This window comes from Pangasianodon hypophthalmus, chromosome 21, assembly GCF_027358585.1.
Source record: "Pangasianodon hypophthalmus isolate fPanHyp1 chromosome 21, fPanHyp1.pri, whole genome shotgun sequence".
NCBI classification, from domain to species: domain Eukaryota; kingdom Metazoa; phylum Chordata; class Actinopteri; order Siluriformes; family Pangasiidae; genus Pangasianodon; species Pangasianodon hypophthalmus.
The window spans coordinates 21,284,878-21,305,789 of record NC_069730.1 but is presented as its reverse complement, the minus strand read 5'-3'; the positions used below and the strand labels follow the sequence as shown (position 1 = coordinate 21,305,789).

At 41.6% G+C, this 20,912-nt stretch overlaps 2 protein-coding genes across 3 annotated transcripts in view; both read left to right on the top strand.

Moving 5' to 3' along the window:
- The first annotated feature begins 237 nt into the window (after positions 1 to 237).
- gpr55a (G protein-coupled receptor 55a) lies at positions 238 to 4,203 on the top strand. Its single transcript, XM_053227396.1, has 2 exons — positions 238 to 522; positions 2,329 to 4,203. The coding sequence occupies exon 2, from the start codon at positions 2,330 to 2,332 to the stop codon at positions 3,257 to 3,259; it is 930 nt and encodes a 309-aa protein (XP_053083371.1). The 5' UTR covers positions 238 to 522; position 2,329; the 3' UTR covers positions 3,260 to 4,203.
- A 2,590-nt stretch (positions 4,204 to 6,793) lies between these two features.
- ngef (neuronal guanine nucleotide exchange factor) overlaps positions 6,794 to 20,912 on the top strand; it is a 16,808-nt gene continuing 2,689 nt past the window's right edge. The window contains exons 1-13 of one of the 2 annotated variants that reach the window (XM_034314905.2): positions 6,794 to 6,903; positions 11,296 to 11,583; positions 15,231 to 15,312; positions 15,548 to 15,772; positions 15,867 to 15,934; positions 16,822 to 17,093; positions 17,382 to 17,542; positions 18,234 to 18,386; positions 18,479 to 18,608; positions 18,712 to 18,786; positions 20,001 to 20,090; positions 20,212 to 20,375; positions 20,772 to 20,912. The exon at positions 20,772 to 20,912 is cut by the window's right edge and continues 18 nt beyond it. In XM_034314905.2, coding sequence (XP_034170796.1) covers positions 11,331 to 11,583; positions 15,231 to 15,312; positions 15,548 to 15,772; positions 15,867 to 15,934; positions 16,822 to 17,093; positions 17,382 to 17,542; positions 18,234 to 18,386; positions 18,479 to 18,608; positions 18,712 to 18,786; positions 20,001 to 20,090; positions 20,212 to 20,375; positions 20,772 to 20,912 — 1,814 coding nt within the window. In that variant the 5' untranslated portion in view covers positions 6,794 to 6,903; positions 11,296 to 11,330. Of the gene's footprint in view, positions 6,904 to 6,981; positions 7,185 to 11,295; positions 11,584 to 15,230; positions 15,313 to 15,547; positions 15,773 to 15,866; positions 15,935 to 16,821; positions 17,094 to 17,381; positions 17,543 to 18,233; positions 18,387 to 18,478; positions 18,609 to 18,711; positions 18,787 to 20,000; positions 20,091 to 20,211; positions 20,376 to 20,771 lie in introns of those variants that run through there. The other variant, XM_034314904.2, reaches the window with a different exon arrangement.

The following is a 20,912-nucleotide window of genomic DNA, read 5'->3' as shown; positions in this document are numbered from 1 at the left end:
CTTTGTGTGTGTGTGTGTGTGTGTGAGAGAGTGCATGTGCAGGTGTGGTGTGTGTGTACTGGTGCATAAATGCTCACCCACGTTTGTTTTACATTAAAATGAGGTCATTTAGTAATGAAAATGAAAAAGAAACCAAAGTTTAGTCTCTCTCACTGTTTCCCACTATCTCTCTGCCTCTCATTTACATTACATTTACATTTACAGCAGAGACTTTATCCACAGTGAAGTACAGTGTTTTTACATCAGAAACATCATCATGTTAGTTCAATAGGTAAGTGTTAAAAGATCCATCCAGCTAAAAGCCTGTTAGAGAGGAGTTAGTACAGCATTAGCCTTTCTTTCTGTCTCTCTCTCTATCTGTTTCTCAGCCTCTGTCTCTCACTCTCACTGTCAAACTGTCACGACAGCCTTTTGGTTTTTTCACATTTCTCAGACTGACACAGAGAAGCAGTCAGGAAGTAAGAACTCAGACGTTGTTCGTCTTTGATGGCAGTGGTGTTTTCTGGAGGCTAAAGTTTTCATGTAAGTGGATTTTTAACTTGATACATATTCAAATTATTGTTATTTCATTCAGATATTAAAAATGTGATGAAGTTTAATTCAACATAAAAGTCCTTTACGCCGCTCATGTGTGAGTCAACAGCATGAGGGTCACAGTGCCGTTCTTACCGAGAACAGAAAACACAGAACTAGCAATAATAATAATAATAATAATAATAATAATAATAAACAGCACTTTATTACAGTCATTAAATGAATTGAATTGAACATGAAAAGCATATAATAAAGTAATGATCATCAGCAGGGACAATTTTGAGAATACATGTGTTTTTTGTGTGTGTGTGTGTGTGTGTGTGAGTGTGTGAGTGTGTGTGTGTGTGTAAAATTCTCATTAAAGAAAAAAAAATCAGTTTGAACTGATGTTGAAACATTCTAATCTAACAATTCTCAGGAACACGCCACACTGGACATGTGCTGGTGCTTCATAGCTCAAACTCACCTGAAAGACTTGATAATACGCTGATTTTATCTTTTATATTCACCATAATTCGAGCTTGGTGAGAAAGAAACATACTGTACAAACAACTCTTTTATAAATGCAGAAGTGCATTATATATAAACTATACGTTTAACAGTCATGTCTTTAGATGTGAGAAGCTCATTATCAGAAATAATTATAATTAAGCTGACCAGTTGAGCTTCCCGATCCAGCTCCAGTCTTCATTAAGATGGAACTAGATAAGGAAGTACGATGAACTATAACTGGATGTAGGAATTGTAACCAGAACAAGATCAGGTCCTGAGGTAGTATGTAAAGTCAAACAGGAACTAGAATTTAATTCAACTCAATTTTACTTGTATAACATTTTTAACACAAAATACTCTTCTGGGTGACACCAGATAGTGTGATTATAAATTAGTACAGTACTCCGGTATAGAAGAGTAAGGATAAACAGTACTGAGTGTGTTTACAGGATGTTCAACATGAGCAGATTGTGAATAAGAGCCCTGGGATGAGCACAGGTCAGTCTTTATGATTACAGCAGCCCAAACACAAATCTAAAGAATCAAGATGACACTGAAAAACTGAAGTCAGACACCAACATCACATCAGACATCAGGAGCACACACACAGCTCAAGAATGAGAGAGAGAGAGAGAGAGAGAGAGAGAGAGACAGCATCCAAACATTACAGTTTACCAGAGCTCTCTATGCCCATGAACCCTCCAAGATCTTCACCTTTGACTAAGAGAAAAAATATTCAACAAATATGTTTTGTGACTAAACAAATATGTTTTCAGCCTAGACCTAAACACTGAGACTGTGTCTGAGTCCTGAGCACTAACTGGAAGGCTGTTCCATAACCGTGGGGCTTTGTAAGAGAAAGCTCTACCCCCTGCTGTAGCTTTCACTATTATAGGGACCGGAAAATCTTGCTTCTTTTGATCGAGGTAGGCATGGCAGATCGTAAAAGACCAAAGGTGCTCAGGTAGTGCAGCACGAGACCATTCAGTGTTTTATAGGTTACCGATAGTATTTTATAATTAAATTATAGTTAATGTGAAATTTAACTGGGAGCCAATGCAGTGTGGATAAAGATGGGGTGATGTGGTCATATCTTCTGGTTCTGATGCGGGCTGATGCATTCTGGACTAACTGGAGCTTGAGGTAGAGCTGAGAAAGAAAACAAACATAAGTTTCTATGTGCATCAGTGTGTGTTCCTCTTGTTGTAGTGTGTGTTTCATTCAGTGTGTTTAAGTGTGTATTGCTGTTTCACTGTGTTTGACTGAAGTGTGTGTGTGTTTCTCATCTTGCTTCTGTTTCAGCATGGCAGGCTGCAGAGACTGGGTGGAATGTGTTCAATTTGGCTTCTACATTCCCGTCCTCGCCGCTGGTTTTCCTTTAAACATGGCCGCCCTGTGGCAGCTGTTCTTCCGCGTTCGTCGCTGGAATGAATCCACTGTTTACCTCCTGAACCTTGTCATTAATGACTGCCTGCTCCTTCTCGCACTGCCGTTTAAAATCATGGCTTATCACCGGCCATGGAATCTCGGACGCTTTTCCTGCTCACTGTTTGAGAGTTTTGTCTACGTCAACATGTACGGCAGCATTCTGCTGAGTGTGTGCATCTCCGTGGATCGTTACGTCGCTCTGAAATTTCCCTTTCGGCGCCTGCGATCCATACGGAAGGCTGTGTTCGTCTGCGCAGTTATGTGGACATTAGTGTTTGGGTTTAGCTACCCAGTTTACGATCTCCATGGGGACAACAGTAACAACAACAAGTCCTTCTGTTTCCAGAACTTTTCCAGCGAAACATGGAAGAAACGGTGGATCGTAGTGTGTGTGGAGTGTGTGTTTTGGGGCAGCACTCTCGTCATGGTAGTCTGCTCGGTGCACGTCGTTAAAATCCTGCATGGTTTACGCAAACGAAACCCCAATGATGCTAAACTGCGAAACAACAAGAGTGTAAAGATAGTGCTCAGCAACCTGGTGGTGTTCCTCTTGTGTTTCATTCCGTATCACATTGCTGTGCTTCTTTATTTCTACTTTAAACAGAGCAGCAGTCAAGACATCATTGATGAACTGCGTAAATTTGTTCATGTCAGTCTGTGTGTGAGCAGCGTGAACTGCCTCGCTGATGCAGTCTGTTATTATTTCATACTGAAAGAAAACCTGCAGATCGCACAGCAAGATGCCAGAGCCAGCACACTCAGACAGCACACACACTTATCTATAGCACACAGTGGCGCACACTAAGAGGTGCGGAGGCACACAGGAAAAAAATAAAACATGAATCTGCGCAGAATTAGAATTGTTTACGTATGGACATGTGGTTTTATTTTACTGCCACACATTACTCCAGGGGGTTTCAGTGTGGTGGTTGGTGTGGCTACATACACTAACTGGTATTAACAAATGGGAAACATTTAAATCTATTAATAACCACAGTGACAACAACAGGCGGGTTACCTAATTCAGCTGTAACATCGAATGTGTTTTCGATTCAGAATCTGTCCAGTGGGGAGCAAGATTTAGACACAGCTGACACTGAAATTGCACATTGATGTGTAAGAAGCAGGAAAAAGTAAGACAGAAGATTAGTAAGACAAGAGCTGCTGAGTCAAATAAATTTTATGGAACAAATTATGTTTCACTTTATTGCCCTTTCTTGTAGATCAGCGACCTGAGCAGAGAGTCCAAGCCAAAATGTTTTTTAAAAATTGTCATTTCATCTTTTAGTGAGCTTGGGGTGATTTTAACATTGCAAAGATTTTATAACTTTAGGAGAAACATGTTGTCTCCTCACAGCTCCAGGATCGATCCCGAGCTCAGGTAATAGTCTGTGTGGAGTTTCACGTGTTCTCCCTGTTTTCTGTGTGGGTTTCTTCCAGGTGTTTACTGAAAGTGAGTTAATGAATGTTCTTATGAGGGCCAAAACATTTGCACTCCTGAGTTGGTGTGTGAACAGGAAGCTGTTTCCAGCTAGAAATAAACACACAGACAGACAGACACACACACACACACATTTCTGTCACACAGCATTGCAGCTGCAGCTCTTCTGCTTTTACAGAATAAAAAACTTTGTGCTGGTAAACCACTTCCTGTTTGAATGAATGTAAAAATTCTTTCTGTATCTGGCTCCGAGTTCTGGTTTGGAATCAGAATCTCATTAAACATAAAGGCTCAAAATTTGTGCGGTACACCAGACAACATTTGTCTATTTCATGAAATCCATTTTCTGCATTTGTAATTCTCATTACATTTTGTGTTAATTTTTTTGTTCTTTTGGATGCATGAAGATTAAATGATTTAGATGATAATTTTTAAATTCTGTTGTACACAAACAACAGTGCAGTGAATACAATGGGGTGCTACTGCTACTACTACTATAGTATTATATAGTACTATTATTATAATTATTAGGGGGCCAAACACCAAATGTGCGTACCTTTTCTTATTATTCTTCTTCCACTTCTTCTTCTTCTTCTGGCCCATAGAACCGTCTGGTAAAAAGTTGTGAAATTTGGCACACTGATTGGGGAGCGCTAAGGAACATTCTGACCAAATTTGTGCTGCCAGTGCTCTAGCGCCACCATTGGGTCAAACTTTGGCCTAATTTGGAAGTAAATTTATGGTCATAACTTTTGAACCTTGTGTCCAAAATTTAAAAGCCTGGATACCTGGATTCCCTGCGTCGAGGTGAGAAGTCCACAGGTCACAGCAGTAGCCGCAGCTGCAGCAGCAACGCCACCCTGCTATGCATTTGTTCGTGGTCAGAACACACACATCATGAGTGAAACTACACATCACTCGTCAATCACTTTTGCCTAAAGTTATGGCTCTGCTTTCCTGTGATTGCTTCGGCAACAATTATAGCGCGTCTGTGAATGTGTGGCTCACTGAGTCTGGGTGCTTGGCCCCCGAAAATGCTGCTTGCAGATTTAATTCTTCTTTAACTCTTATTGTTGTTGTTAATCATCATCATCATCGATGTGTAGACCCCACTAGTGAAGGTTAGTGAACATTAATTAGAAATAAAAGTGTTGAAAATTGTAGAGAAATTAAAAACCTGCTTGTGCACTAATTACAACTAAAAACAATTAAACTGATTCATTACATCATGATGAAGTCATAAATACCATTATCCAATCAACACTCTGGAAAGTGTACAGGTGAGTAGACTACAAAATATAAAAATATAAATGAGGACAAAATACATAATTGCTTAAACCGTGTAACGCTTCAGTGTGTTTTCATAAATTCAGTGTTTTTTGTTTTTTTTTTAATCTGTAACTGTGTTGAAATTCTGTAGAGGACATGTGCTATTGATGGAGCAGCGATATCGTCCTATCGTCCTAAAAATAACACATTAAACCCTGTGTTACATTACCGACATCGTGGCATAAACATTTATCACATTATCTGCTGTCATGTTGTCTTGTTTCTGTACATCACAGCGTTGTGTTTGCATAAATGCCATGAGTTGCTGTAAAGACTGAAGACCTGACTGCGAAGTGAGAATCTTGTACATGTGTTCATGCTCTCATTTTGTGTTCAGGCAGGCTCCAGTCAGTCATAATATAGCATGATGCTGTGTTTACCTCACACATTTCAGTATTATAACTCTAGATGATGATGTCATTTTGTCCTCATCATAAATGTCTTCTATCTCTGTGCCGTAAAATAAATGTACATAAAACTCAGCGTCTCCTATGGACTAGCATCCCATCCAGGGTGTATTCCCGCCTTGCAGCCAGGATAGACTCCAGATCCATCGCCACACCCTGACCAGCATAAAGCGCTTGCTGAATGTGAAGATGAAGATAAAGCTCAGTGAGTTGTTTTTATTGTATGTACTGCATTAATATGAAAATCAGTAACATTGCTGTATTTTCTCATTGTGAAATATTCATAAAACATCCAAAAAGAATCAAATCAAATGAAGGTGATATTTCATGATTTTGTCAATTGTTTAACTGGTGAGTTGTTTCCTAACAGATCATTTAATCAAACTTTAATGAGAAAGTGAATTAAAGTAATATACATGACCACTTAGCTCCGCCCACCAGGTGGCAGTGTTTCAGCTTCAAAGGGGTGTGTGTTGCTCTACAGTAGCAGCTCATTAACAGTAAACATGGTTCATCTGTGTGTTTATGGCTCTGCTTCTTCCCGAATGCCATTCCCTTTTCCAGCCACCGTTTGGTGGAGAATAAATCATTGATGATCCAGTGCAAAATAAAGTGCAATTTCACCACTGAGATGAAACACTGAATAATTTGAGCTTGTACAAAGATTTAAGCCAGAAAAACTCAAATCCTTCTGATGTTCTGAAGAAGAAATCTGCAGGATCTGGTGTGTGACATGATCTGAGCAGTGGAGATCACTATCTAAAACCACGCCAGGTGCCGGACGGACCGTGCATTAGGAATCCGAGCCACAGATCAGCTCTGTTGTGTGGTGGCTCAGTTTCAGGTGGTGGATCTTAAATCAGCATGCGATGTTAGAAAGACAGTAATGAGCCATGAGAGCGAATCGCTGAACAAGAGTGGACTGAGAACTGAGCCATGAGGAACTCCTGTTTTGAATTCTCCAGGTTCTATGAAGGATTAATCCTGGAGATATTATCATGTTTATTACTGCAAACTTTCACAGTTGGAAAATCATCACCATTAGGGGAGTGCTTTCTGCTCTTGCATTGAAAGAGTTGTGACCTTTGAACTCTGTCAAGTGATCAGGGTGTGAGGGGGAATACGAAGTGTAACATACACACAGCATTTACACAACATAAACACACACACTTTACACATGAAGAGCCTGCGGCATGAGACGTCAGTTTTTTAGAGAGAAAAGAGAAAAGAAGTGAAAGAATCTGACACACCTGTTCTTTCTTTGTGTCTCAGGTGAGACACATACACACACACACACATACACACACATAGGGAGAGGCTTGGAATTTTACAGGGTTTGGCATAGAGAGAGAGAGAGTGAGAGCGAAACAGTAAGACAGTGAGACAGAGGAAAGGGTGGAGGACGAGACTCACAGAGTCAGACAGGAAGAACAGACTTACTGACTCATGACTCGGGCAGGTGAGCAGACAGACACGGACGACACTGACACAGACAGAGAAAGAGACAAGTGAGGACTGTGGAACGGTGGCCATTTAACACACACACACACCAGGTAACTAAGACCAGACAGACAGAGAGAGAGAGGGAGAGTGTGCGTGTGTGTGTGCGTGTGTATAAATATGAGTATGTGCGTGCTAAGATGTGTGTTAAAGTTTGTGTACAGAGTATGTATAGTATATAGTGTGTATTGTGTGTGTGTGTGTGTGTGTGTGTATATATATATATATATATATATATATATAGTGTGGGTGTTGTATATGTACAATGTGTATAGTGTGTATAGTGTGTGTGTGTGTGTGTGTGTATATATATATATATATGTATAGTGTGTATAGTGTGTGTATAGAATACTGAATGTAAAATGGGCCTCATTTATCCATCTTTTAGTGAAGTTGTATATAAATGTTTGTGTAAACCAAACCAAGCTAAAAATTTCCAATTTACAGTTTTGGAAAGACTGATTTTGTTCGTACTTGCAAGCGTATGTTGATAAATGCCAATCACCCGTAAAGTGTAAAGCGCTTTCCCGACACAGCATTTGCATCCAGTGACAACCGCAAAACTTCATAAATGATAAAGTGCACAGATAGCTGGGAGCACAAAACAATTGATCAGGGTAAAGACTGACAAACAGAAGTGGAAATTATTTTGACTCCATACTGTGGCAATAAAAATATTTAGTAATATATAATATTAGTAATATATAATATCAGTAATAAGAAACAAGCACTAAATCTTCCGTCAGCTGAGGTGTTTATTTACTGTTTATGGCTCTGCGCAGACAGACCGGCCCGTCCTCCATTTATACACCGCCTTTTGTCATAATTGATTGATTAGTTTTATTTCTCTTAATTTATGAGAAATTTATTTTTTATATTCTTTCTTTAATGCCAATAAAATAGAACAACTGTTTTTCACTAAATGTTCTTGATGATGCTCTTAGTCCCTGACCGAGTGAACTAGCATGAGGATATGTTTTTTGATAGAGACTCCAAAGTTCATCTATAAGTCGCTCTGGATATGGACGTCTGCTAAATGCTGTAAATGTAATAAAATAGACAATTTAAACTCCAAAGCATGTTCTAGATATAAAAGTGCAGTAATACATGCAGATTATATGAAATTATATGTCTGATATCCACCTGAAATGCATGAGCATGTCACACTTAATTCTACAGATCAGGAAAACAATTGTGTGGGTTTTTTTTTTGCATATTTCATCCACCGAAATGAATTTCTGGTTACGCCACTGTTAGCACAACACACAGCATGCTTCTGAATCGTTTTTCAATGCAAGTGTGACTTACATCAAGCACACCACACAGGTGTAGATTTTAACCTTTGATTTTAGACTACAGTCAAGCCAGGTGCGATAGAAACCAGAGTGCATGTATCTATGGCGGTTTACAGTAACTGCCCTTTGGATGGGAAAAAAAGGCTGCCACTCATCAGTTTTAGTTAAGCACCAAGATGTGATCTTGCACGCCGTACAATGACGGTCATTATACTACAGATCTGCTGTGAATCATGGATAGTGTGAAAATGTTGTGCAATGGTGTACTATGGGCCATTTCAGTATTTTTTTTTTCAAGTTCATGCAGGCTAAATGAAACAAGGCTCCAGGCCAGATTTGGTCTGTGGGCATTGGGTTCGACACATATGGTTAAAGAATATGTACTTTGTGTGCAGAGTGCAAGCAGGGACTCCGGCAAGACTAGCTATGACAGCATAACTAAAAGGGAGAGCCAGAAGCTAACACAGACATGAGGGAGTCCTGGGACATAAAGCAGCAGCCACTCCACCGTCGACAAACCTGAGTGAACGTGTGAGAGTGGGGGGGCGACAGCATCCAAACATCCCAGTTCACCACAACACTCTATGCCTGTGAACCCTCTAGACCTGCTCCTTTACCTAAAAAAAAAACTATTCACTAAAGGCTTGACTAAACAAATGTGTTTTCAGCCGAGACTTAAACACTGAGACTGTGTCTGAGCCCCGAACACTAAGTGGAAGGCTGTTCCATAACTGTGGGGCTTTGTAAGAGAAAGCTCTCTGCAGCCTTCACTATTCAAGGTACCAACAAATAGCCTGCACCTTTTGATCTGAGTAGGCGTGGTGGATCATAAAAGACCAAAAGTTCGCTCAGGTACTGTGGCGCGAAACCATTCAGTGCTTTATAGGTCAATAGTAGTATTTTATAATCAATGTGAAATTTGATTGGGAGCCAGTGCAGTGTGGATAAGATAGGGGTGATGTGGTCATATCTTCTGGTTCTAGTAAGGACTCTCGCTGCTGCATTCTGGACTAACTGGAGCTTGTTTATGCTCCTACTGGAACATCCAGACAGTAAGGCATTACAATAATCCAACCTAGAGATAACAAAAGCGTGAACTAGTTTTTCTGCATTATTTAGTGACATTACATTTCGTATCTTATCTAATATTAGCATGTATAAAATATGAGACTTAACTCTAGTTTTTAGGAAGTGCAATCACTAGGCTGTCCAACTGATACCATCTACAGCAATCTCACGGCAGTCTTTAGGTTATCCATGTGGGGGCTGTCCTCAACATCAGCAAGTAATGCTCAGATGAAGAACGCTCATCAGACAGCAGGAGTAACATGTAGCTCGACAAGGAGAGAGAGAGAGAGCGATGTTCATTATTTTTGTGTGTAATTGAAATATATTAAATATATTTAACCTTCACATTGTAATCCATATATAAATGTGCAGTAATTATTATGGAATTTTCATGAATACAAAATTTCTTGTGTGAATGGTCCTGCAAACAGTTTACGAATAAATCCATTTGTATCCACCTTAATAAATGAGGCCCAATGCGTGTAGTGTGTACAGTATGTACAGTGCGGTGGATATAAAAAGTTTACACCCCCCTGTTAAATTTACAGGGTTCTGTGATGTAAAAAATTAAAATCAAGATAAATCGTGTCAGATCTTTTTCCACTTTTAATGTGATATAGCAACCAACACGATTCAAGTAAAAAAACAAATAGAAATGTTTTAGGAAGAAAAAAGAAAAAGAAAGACAATAAACTGGTTGCAAAAGTGTACACACCCTGTAGCTAATGCTTTGTTAAAGCACCTTTTGCTTGTAACACAGCACATCTTTATTTGGCAATTTTATTCCACTCTTCAGTATTTTCATGAATTTGATATATGCGAACATATTCAGTAAAAACTTTATCAGCTAGCCTAATTACCTAGCATATCACTCTCAGCTAATGCTTAAATGGAGATACACAATTAGCCATAACATTAAAACCACTGATAGGTGATGTGAATAACATTGATTATCTCATTACAAAAATGCTGTAGCGCTCTCAAATTGGGGAGGGGATCTTCTGTGCGCTGTGCTCTTCAAGTCGTCCCATTCGATAGGATTTAGATCTAGGCTATGACTGGGCATTTGCCAAACACTGCTGGAAGGTGAAATTTTTCTTCATTTTCTGTCTAACTATTTTGGGCCAAAATAGGTTGGTGTTTGGTATCCATGATTCCTTCTTTCACAACTAGAGCCCCAGCTGAAGAGAAGCAGCTCCATAGCATGATGCTGCCACCCCCATGCTTCACCATGGGTATGGTGTTCTTTGGGTGATAAGCTGTCTTGTTTTTGCACCGAACATATCTTTTAGAATTATGCTCAAAATGTTCTACCTTGGCCTCATCAGACTAAAAGACATCTTTCTGGGGTGATTTATGCTGGACTGGAATTTTTTTTTTTTTTTTTTGTGAGAAAAGGCTTCCGTCTATCCACTCTACCCCATAGCCCATAAGTTTCTTCTTGTCCTTTCATCTATTTTGGAGGTACGTCCTGTGCTTTTTTGAGACTTAATCACCCCCCCCCCCCCACCCCCAACCCAAAACATTTCAATTTTATTTTTAATTTGATGTCGTTGGTTGCTATATCACATGAAAGGTGGAAAAAGATCTGACATGATTTCTCTTGGTTTCTTTTTTTTTACATCACAAAAACCTGCAAATTTAACAGAGGTGTGTAAACTTCTTACATCCATTGTATATGTATAGTCTGTGTACAGTATGTACAATGTGTGTAGTGTATTGCATGGGTTTAGTTGGTGCATAGTGTGTGTGTCTATAGTGTTTGTCATCTTTTGTGTGTGTGTGTTTGTGTGTGTATCAGATGGAGTTTCTGCTATTCAGATCCCAGAGCCACTGATGCCTTCGGGGTTAGAGGGCAGCGCCATGGCAATTGCAGCCCTGTTCCGGGGCAAGTGGGGTCAGAAGAGTCATGTCCCTAGTCCCAAAGATCCCCCTAAAGCCCCCCTTCCCCATCACCATGATGATGAGGATGACGATGATGAAGAGCAGTTGAACACACGAGCACCAATCAGACGCAATTCTCGTTTTTATCGTTCCATGAGGAAGAAAAGACATGCCCAAGGCCAAGCCCAAGAACAAGACAATGAGAGTATGCTAAAGTTTATATTATTATTATTATTATTATTATTATTATCTCATATTACTGCTGTCTGTGTAGTACAGTTATGTTATTACACACTGTTTCTTCTTCAGTTCTTGTTTATTGTTCAGACTCCATTCACACTCAAACTATTATAATAATATATGATATAATAATATATGATCACACACACTCACTGTGATCACACACTCTATAATCACACACTATAACCACACACTCACTATAATCACACACTCGCTATAATCACACACTCGCTATAACCACACACTCGCTATAATCACACACTCATTATAGACGTTAACAGCAGATCCTTTAAGTCCTGTAAGTAGTGAGGTGAGGCCTCCATGGATCTGACTTGTTTGTCCAGCACGTTCCACAGATGCTCGATTGGATTGAGATCTGGGGAATTTGGAGGCCGAGTCAACACCCTGAACTCTGTCATGTTCCTCGAACCGTTCCTAAACAGTTTCTGCAGTGTGTCAGGGAGCATCATCCTGCTGAAAGAGGTCACTGACATTAGGGAATACCGTTACCATGAAGGGGTGAACTTGGTCTGCAGCAATGTTTAGGTAGGTGGTACGTGTCAAAGTAACATCCACATGAATGCCAGGACCCGAGGTTTCCCAGCAGAACATTGCCCAGACCATCACACTGTCTCCACCAGCTTGCCTTCTTCCCATAGTGCATCCTGGTGCCATCTCTTCCCCAGGTAAGTGACACACATGCACCCGGCCGTCCACATGATGTAAAAGAAAACGTGATTCATCAGACCAGGCCACCTTCTTCCATTGCTCCATGGTCCAGTTCTCATGCTCACGTGCCCATTGTAGGAGCTTTGGGTGGTGGACAGGGTCAGCATGGGCTCTCTGACCGCTCTGCAGCTACGCAGCTCCATACGCAGCAAGCTGCACTGCACTGTGTGTCCTGACTCCTTTCTATCAGATCCAGGGTTAAGTTTTTCATCAATCTGTGCTACAGTAGCTCTTCTGTGGGATCGGACCAGACGGACCTTCACTCCTCACACGCATCAGTGAGCCTTGGCTGCCCATGACCCTGTTACTGGGTCACCGGTTGTCCTTCTTTGGACCACTTTTGGTAGGTTCTAACCACTGCACACCGGGAACACCCCACAACACCTGCTGCTTTCGAGATGCTCTGACCCAGTCGTCTAAACATCACAGTCTGGCTGTTGTCAAAGTCACTCAGATCCTTACGCTTGCCCATTTTTCCTGTTTCCAACACATCAACTTCGAGAACTGACTGTTCACTTTCTGCTTAATATATCCCTCACCTTTACAGGTGCCACTGTAACGAGATAATCAACGTTATTCACTTCACCTGTCAGTGATTTTAATGTTAAGGTTGATTGTGTATCTCCATTTAAGTATTAGATGAGGGTGATATGCTAGGTAATTAGGCTAGCTGATTAACTTGTTACTGAATATGTTAGCATATATCAAATTCATGAAAATACGCTTTTTAAATACGCTTTTTAAATAAAGAGAGAAAATACGCTCTTTAATCTTCCCTCAACAACCCAACTCTGTCTTACTTATTAACTAAATCTGTCATATTTAGTTTCGGCAACACTTTTATGATTTTAAAAAGACAATATTCAGTTTGATCATTTCTACAAGAAGATCAGTACTCTGTGCCTTTTGAACTGAAGAGAAAACTCTCACTATCTCTCTCTCTCTCCCTCTCTCTCTCCCAGACACACACACACACACACACACTCACACGTCATGTTGTTTCCCTTCTATAAAATTTGAAACAGTCCAAACCAGATGAACGAGTTTAATTGTTTTGTGTCTGGGTGGCGTGTGTGTGTGTGTGTGTGTTATTAGTAATATCAGGTAGTTAACACTCTTCACACCCAGTTTTTAATGTAACACTGAAAACTGAAAACACATGTGGGAAGAATGTGTTTATATTCTCTTTAATGAGATTACTGTGACGCTCTAATCTTCTGTTGTGATTTACGAAATTATCACATCATATTCAGATATTTATAACCACAAAGGAGGCCATGCATTAATCACATTCAGAACAGAATTTATTTATGTGAGTTGTGACACACATTCAGGGCCTTTAGTTGACTGTGACACTCTGTCAGGTAGCGAGGGGAATAAGGACAACGGCAGCAGGCTTTCAAGAGAATGATTTGGTCCTTTTTATCTATATAGTATTTTACTGGATCGACCTTTAGCACTTTATTTAGAAAAATAAATTGTAGTGGAAAAAACAAACAAAAGGCACACACAATGTTTCCATTGTCTGTAAGTTCACGGTCAAGTTCACGGTCATCTCTCTTTCAGCGTCAACACTATCACGGGTTCACCAGCCACTCACTGCAACACACACAGAGAATAAATCAGTCACTGTAAATTACAACACAGGTGAAATCTCTCACACCTGCTCCTTCTCTGCAACTTGTTCTCCTATTCACAGTCAGTGCTTGAGCACACCCCCACTCCCACAGAGATATACGTCCTTATGCTGCTTTCAGACACACACTGCAAGAGTATTAAATACGTAAGGAGCCTCCGTATAAATGGAGCACAGGTTCAACAATAACAATAATGTGTGTGTTGAATGTGGAAGAGGTAGTGACCAACAATGGGTCATAATAATATAACAGCTGAGATGGAGGTGAAGAAACACCACAGCGTCTCATGTAAACCATGCACATTCAATTTTGTCCTGTGTGTGTGTGTGTGTGTGTGTGTGTGTGTTCTGCCACGTGTTTTATGAGAACATTTTGGCTGATTTGAGATTTAAGTCCAAAGTCTATAGAACCCAAACACAGGCAGTCTATAGGGGAGTGTGAATAAATTTACTTCCTTGTTAAAGTAAATCATCCATAAAGTGATAAAATAGTTAATCAGTAATAAAATATTCTGAATCACCTTCAGTACATTTTTAACCCTCTCACTGACGGAATGTTTCAGAGCGGAAATTCACGTGCGTCCGTAATCCCCCAGTCCCCTAATGGTTCTACCTTTCCAAGGCATGTTCACGTGGAGCCTACTTGGAAACCTGTGCTCTACATGGAGCCTTTAAGGATTCCCCACGAAGGACGAATGAAAAACCTTTTATGGTTCTAGATGAAATGTTTGTTCCTGAGTGTGTTAAAGTTGTGTATCATTGTGTTCTAATTTCTCTTTCCCTCCATCTATAAATATCTTTCTTTCGCTTTCTCTTTCTGTCTGTCTGTCTGTCTAAATATCTCTCGTTTCTCTCACTCTCTCTTTCTATCTGTCTCTCAGTCCCACGTCCTTATATAATCACACCCACCTGAAGGACATTACACAACATCTCACTGTTACAGCCTGACAGAACCCAGAGAAATGAAGTGTTTCCTGTCTATAGTTCTCTTTCTCTACGTCTCCAAGTAACCAATCCCACAGCACCCTGTCCCCTTGTCTCTAAGTCCCCTTGTCTCTGAGTCCCCTTGTCTGTGAGTCTCCTTATCTCTAAGTCTCCTTGTCTGTGAGTCTCCTTGTCTCTGAGTCTCCTTGTCTTCCAGACCTACATTCTATCAGTTCTATATCCTGATGTTATTTTACTTTAACTTTACATGTAGCTCTGTCTCACTTCCTGGTTTAGCACTAACCCCTCCCATTTCTCCATAGGCCCCTCCCACTCACCCAGAGCACCACGTGACTCCAGCAGGACCAGAGCTGCAATCAGATCTCCACTAACACACACACAACGGTGAGAAAACAGAGAGTGGCAGACAGGTAGAGAGACAGGAACAGGGAGAGAGAAAGACAGCTGCTGCACCTGAAGGAACCTGAGAGAATTACTCCCACACACACACACATATATACACACAGACACACACATATACACACACATACACACACCCACACACGTATACACACACACACATTTGAAATGAAGGTCAGCTTGCATAATCACTGTGTGTTTGTGTTTATTTTTTATTCAGCCCTCCATCGCCTCCACATTATGGAGCGGCGTTGCCAAGCAACGGGAACACCAGAGAAGGCGGAGCTTCCCCACGGTCACCGTTAGAAACAGGAGATTGGCGGCTCAGAGGAGAGATGGAGGAACTGAGCACACACACAAGTCGAGCCTGCAGCATGCAGGACAATGATACATACACACACATTCACACACACCGCATGGTCAGCGCACAAAACAACACACACAGGTAAGAGGTACAGTGTGTGTGTGGGTGTGTGTATGTGTGTGTGTGTGTGTGTGTGTGTTTCTACACACAGTAAGAACTTTTTGATTGTTGTCAGGATGGTGACAAGCGGAGAGACGGCACGAGGGAACTTCAGCCAAGGTTTAAACATCGTGAAGAGCATTGGTGAGTGAATATACACATGCGTGCACACGCACACACACGCACACGCACACACGCACACACATGCACACACAAACTCGGCTGTCTGTGTGAATGTATTTGCTTTATTAGCATGTGATAACAAAGTGCCTGATGAATACTGAAGCATTTCTGAATGACACTCTGTGTGTGTGTGTGTGTGTGTGTGTGTATTTACAGTCAGTGTGAATTTTCTCACAAAATGTATTCTAGTTACTCTATTTCTCTAGTTGTCTCTCTCTCTCTCTCTCTCTCTCACGTTCTCTTGCTGTCTTTCTCTAAAGCTCTTGTGTTCTCTCACTCTCTCTTTCTGTCTGTCTCTCAGTCCCACTTCCTTATATAATCACACCCACCTGAAGGACGTTATACAACATCTCACTGTGTGCAAAGTCACCTTTAGAGAGACCACACACACACACACACACACACACACACACACGTTTCCTCTGCAGTGTTATTATCAGTGTGTGTTAGCAGTGTGGGTGTGAGGTCCTGCGTTCTCCTGCTGCTGCTGTAGGAGGTATCAACACAGGCTCAGTGGATTCTAAAGTTCCAGCAGAATAAATTAGCTTCCTTTTTATAAATTAGCTTCCTTTTTCTTAAGGTTTCTCTGCATGATTTTGCATCAGCTAGCGATTATAACGGTGATGTCATTAACGCAGTGTCCGCAGCTGCTGAAGTGTTTTCACCATCATCACCACCATCAGCTGATCTTCTGTTATTTAGTAATAATTTTGTTTTAATCATCAGCTGATCTTCTTTCTCGCTGATGCTAATAAACATGTTACAGTCACTACATGCCAGGTGTTATTGTGTATAATGTTTACCTCCTCTGTGTGTGTGTGTGTGTGTGTGTGTGTGTGGGTGTTTAGCGTTCCTGTATCAGGAGTATCGGGACTCTTCAGAACAGCAGGAAATCGAACAGAGGCGGCAGAGAGATGCACTTCCTGAGAAAGGCCTGGAGGCAGGGTCAGGGGTCACCACAGGGTCAGGGGTTACAGTGGGGTCAGGGGTCACGGCCCCTGCACTGCAGCTGCAGTTGCGTAACTCATCTCGCTCTCTGACTTTATGGCAGAATCTCGAGGCCGTGCAGGACAGTGGCCTTTTACACAGACTCCCTCAACGAGAGGTCATACTGCAGGAGGTACACGCACACACACACACACGCACACACACGCACACACGCACACACACACACACACACACACGCGCACACACACGCACACGCACACACGCACACACACACACGCACACGCACACACACACATACACACACGCACACACGCACACACACACACACACACACAATGTATTTATTATTAAAACATTAAAACAAAGTATAAACTTGTCTTTTATTTTGTTGTCACTCAGTCTCTCTCTCTCTCTCTCTCTCTCTCTCTGTCTCTCTTTCTCTTTGTCTCACTCGTTGTAGGCAATGTTTGAGTTGGTGACATCTGAAGCGTCGTATTATAAAAGTCTGGAGCTTTTGGAATCTCATTTCCTTCAGAACCCACTGCTCATTAACACACTCAGCCAATCAGACATGCACTTCCTGTTCTCCAACATCGCTGATGTCATGAAGGCGAGCGAGAGGTGTGTATGTGTATGTGTGTGTGTGTGTGTGTGTGTGTGTGTGTGTGTGTGTGTAAAACAACAAATATTAACCTGCAGCTGGATATTTGATCATATACAAGTTAAGTGAGTAATTAGCACCCTGAAGTTGATTATTTTCCTATAACAGCACGTCCCCAAGTGTGTTATTTCTCTTACACCACAGCAACTTACCAACGACTACAATTTTTTATTTATCAAAGAACATCAAATATTTTTATCTGTTTATAGTTATCTGTTTGTTTTGCGGAACGTCAGTGAAATGAGTTAGTTCCTGTTGCTTACGTTATAGCAGCTATAAACAGTCGTTCCTTCACCAGCCTCTTTATTCTCTCTCTTCAAGTTAATAAAAAAAAAACGCAGCTTATTACGCATGTTAGTGAGAAACCGCAAAGAAGCGTAAACTCCTCTGTCCTGAAGACGTCGGAAAACTTACAGTTACAGCTTTACCTCCGACTGTTACAAAGCGCTGACACTGGAGACTCCTTCCATCAATGTTACATAAACATCTCCTTACAGAAAACTTTTTCTAATCCGTTTATTATTAGCTGAGCAGCATGTGGTTTCAGCTGCCATAAATTACGTTTATTAGATTTATTATTCCAGTTTTGTGTGTTTATTACAGCAGTGTGATGGACTGAATGTTTATTTTATGACGTATGTTTTTTTCCAGGTTCCTGATGGATCTGGAGCACCGGATCGAGGAGTCACTGCAGATTTCTGATGTTTGTGACATCGTTCATCATCACGCCGTTAACCATTTCGACGTCTTCATCAGTTACGTCATCAACCAGGTTTATCAGGAGAAGAACTACAGACGCATCCTGTGAGTGTGTGTGTGTGTGTGTGTGTGTGTGTGTGTCCATGCATAGCAGGAGTTTATATAACCATGTGTGCTTGTATGTGTGTGTGTTACAGACAGGAGAATCCTTCGTTCAGGGAGAACATGGCCATTCTGGAGAATCAGCCAAAAGTCAGAGGCCTGTCGTTCACCTCGTTCCTGATTCTCCCCTTCCAGCGAATCACACGCCTCAAACTCCTGGTGCAGGTAACAATCAGCCAATCAAATACTAAATACTGGCATCAATCAGCCAGTCAGATTCGGATGCAAACATAATGAGTGTGTGTCTGTGTGTGTGTGTGTGTTTCAGAACATTCTGAAGAAGGTGGAGGAGAACTCAGAGAGAGAGACAAACGCTATAAAGGCTCATCAGGAGCTTGAGAGGGTGAGTGTGTGAGTGTGTGTGAACAATGCCATGTCTGGTCTCATCGTTGCCATGGTAACTGCCTGCCAAATTTGCATAATTATCACCCAGCACGAAACTTAAGTTTTACTAGTGGAGTTTATGATTATTATGTAGTGTAGCTTAGGTTTAGGGTGTAGACTTTAGGTTTTACAGTGTAGGGTTCAGGGTTTAGGGTGTAGGGTGTAGGGTGTAGAGTGTAGAGTGTAGGGTGTAGAGTGTAGGGTGTAGGGTGTAGGGTGTAGAGTGTAGGGTGTAGGGTGTAGGGTTTAGGGTGTAGAGTGTAGGGTGTAGAGTGTAGGGTGTAGGGTGTAGGGTGTAGGGTGTAGAGTGTAGGGTGTAGGGTGTAGAGTGTAGGGTTTAGGGTGTAGAGTGTAGAGTGTAGGGTGTAGGGTGTAGAGTGTAGGGTTTAGGGTGTAGAGTGTAGAGTGTAGGGTGTAGAGTGTAGAGTGTAGGGTGTAGGGTGTAGGATTTAGGGTGTAGGGTGTAGGGTGTAGAGTGTAGGGTTTAGGGTGTAGGATTTAGGGTGTAGGGTGTAGAGTGTAGGGTGTAGGGTGTAGAGTGTAGGGTTTAGGGTGTAAGGTGTAGAGTGTAGAGTGTAGGGTGTAGAGTGTAGGTTGTAGGGTGTAGAGTGTAGGGTGTAGAGTGTAGGGTGTAGGGTGTAGAGTGTAGAGTGTAGGGTGTAGAGTGTAGGGTGTAGAGTGTAGGGTGTAGAGTGTAGAGTGTAGGGTGTAGGGTGTAGGGTGTAGAGTGTAGGGTGTAGAGTGTAGAGTGTAGGGTGTAGGTTGTAGGGTGTAGGGTGTAGGGTTTAGGGTGTAGGATTTAGGGTGTAGAGTGTAGGGTGTAGGGTGTAGGGTGTAGGGTTTAGGGTGTAGGATTTAGGGTGTAGGGTGTAGAGTGTAGGGTGTAGGGTGTAGGGTGTAGAGTGTAGGGTGTAGGGTGTAGGTTGTAGGGTGTAGGGTGTAGGGTGTAGGGTGTAGGATTTAGGGTGTAGGGTGTAGGGTGTAGAGTGTAGGGTGTAGAGTGTAGGTTGTAGGGTGTAGGGTGTAGGGTGTAGGGTTTAGGGTGTAGGGTGTAGCAATAGAGTTTAAGGGTAGAGTTTAGATTGCTTCCTAAAGAAACTTCACATCATAATTTTGTAGTATTACAGTCACTGAGCTGACATCAGCACTCACTTTAGTGTGTGTGTGTGTCAGATTGTGAAGGAGTGTAATGAAGGTGTGAAGAAGATGAGCCGCACTGAGGAGCTGATCAGCATCGAGAAAACTCTGGAGTTCAAATCGAAGGTAATCAAACACATAAACGCATTAATATTAACATTAACCTTAAAGCAGTGTGAAGTTCACTAACACAAGGTGGGCAGCTGCTTTTGAAGAGTGTGACCCTGATTTTGACCTTTGACCCCAGTCTGTGCCAGTGATATCTCACTCCCGGTGGCTCCTCAAGAAGGGCGAGGTTCTGCAGATGTCCGGGCCGAAGAGCACTCGCACTATGCGAAGCCGAAAATTGTTCCATCCCCTCTACCTGTTCCTGTTCAATAACCTGCTGCTCATCACCAAGCGCAGCTCCAGGTGAGCAGTGATGTCATCAGTGTGCGACACACACAGCCACAACACTCAGATAACTGACCGATAGGCATGGGAAGGCATCTCCCGCAAATAATTAGGGAAAATCATTATTGGAACAATAGGATGCTTGTTCTAAAGCCTCTAAATCTCATACATGTGGCAAGAAAAATGATAAATAACAACAAGCATAAGAGAATTCTGGATTTTTTGAAGTACTTTTCTAAGTTCCACCACCACGCAAAGCCACATTTGTTGTCCTGTAATTCTAGGTAAGACTTGGAATTATTGATAACACTGTCACCATGCAGTTATTGTTTGTTTCAACTATTTGATTCAGAACCTCTGTGTGTGTGTGTGTGTGTGTGTGTGTGTGTGTGTGTTTGTGTGTGTGTGTGTCAGTGGGGAGAAGTTTCAGGTGTTGGACTCATGCAGTCGCTCCATGTTGAGGACTGAGGATATGGATGATCAGGGTCAGGTACTGGCGTTTGCATTTGTGCTCAAACTGCTGGAGAATCAAGAGGAGCGATCAATTAGCTACAT

What these genes read in the sequence shown, in the direction of transcription:
- gpr55a (XM_053227396.1), top strand. Translation starts at nt 2,330, where the DNA reads ATGGCAGGCTGCAGAGACTGGGTGGAATGTGTTCAATTTGGCTTCTAC.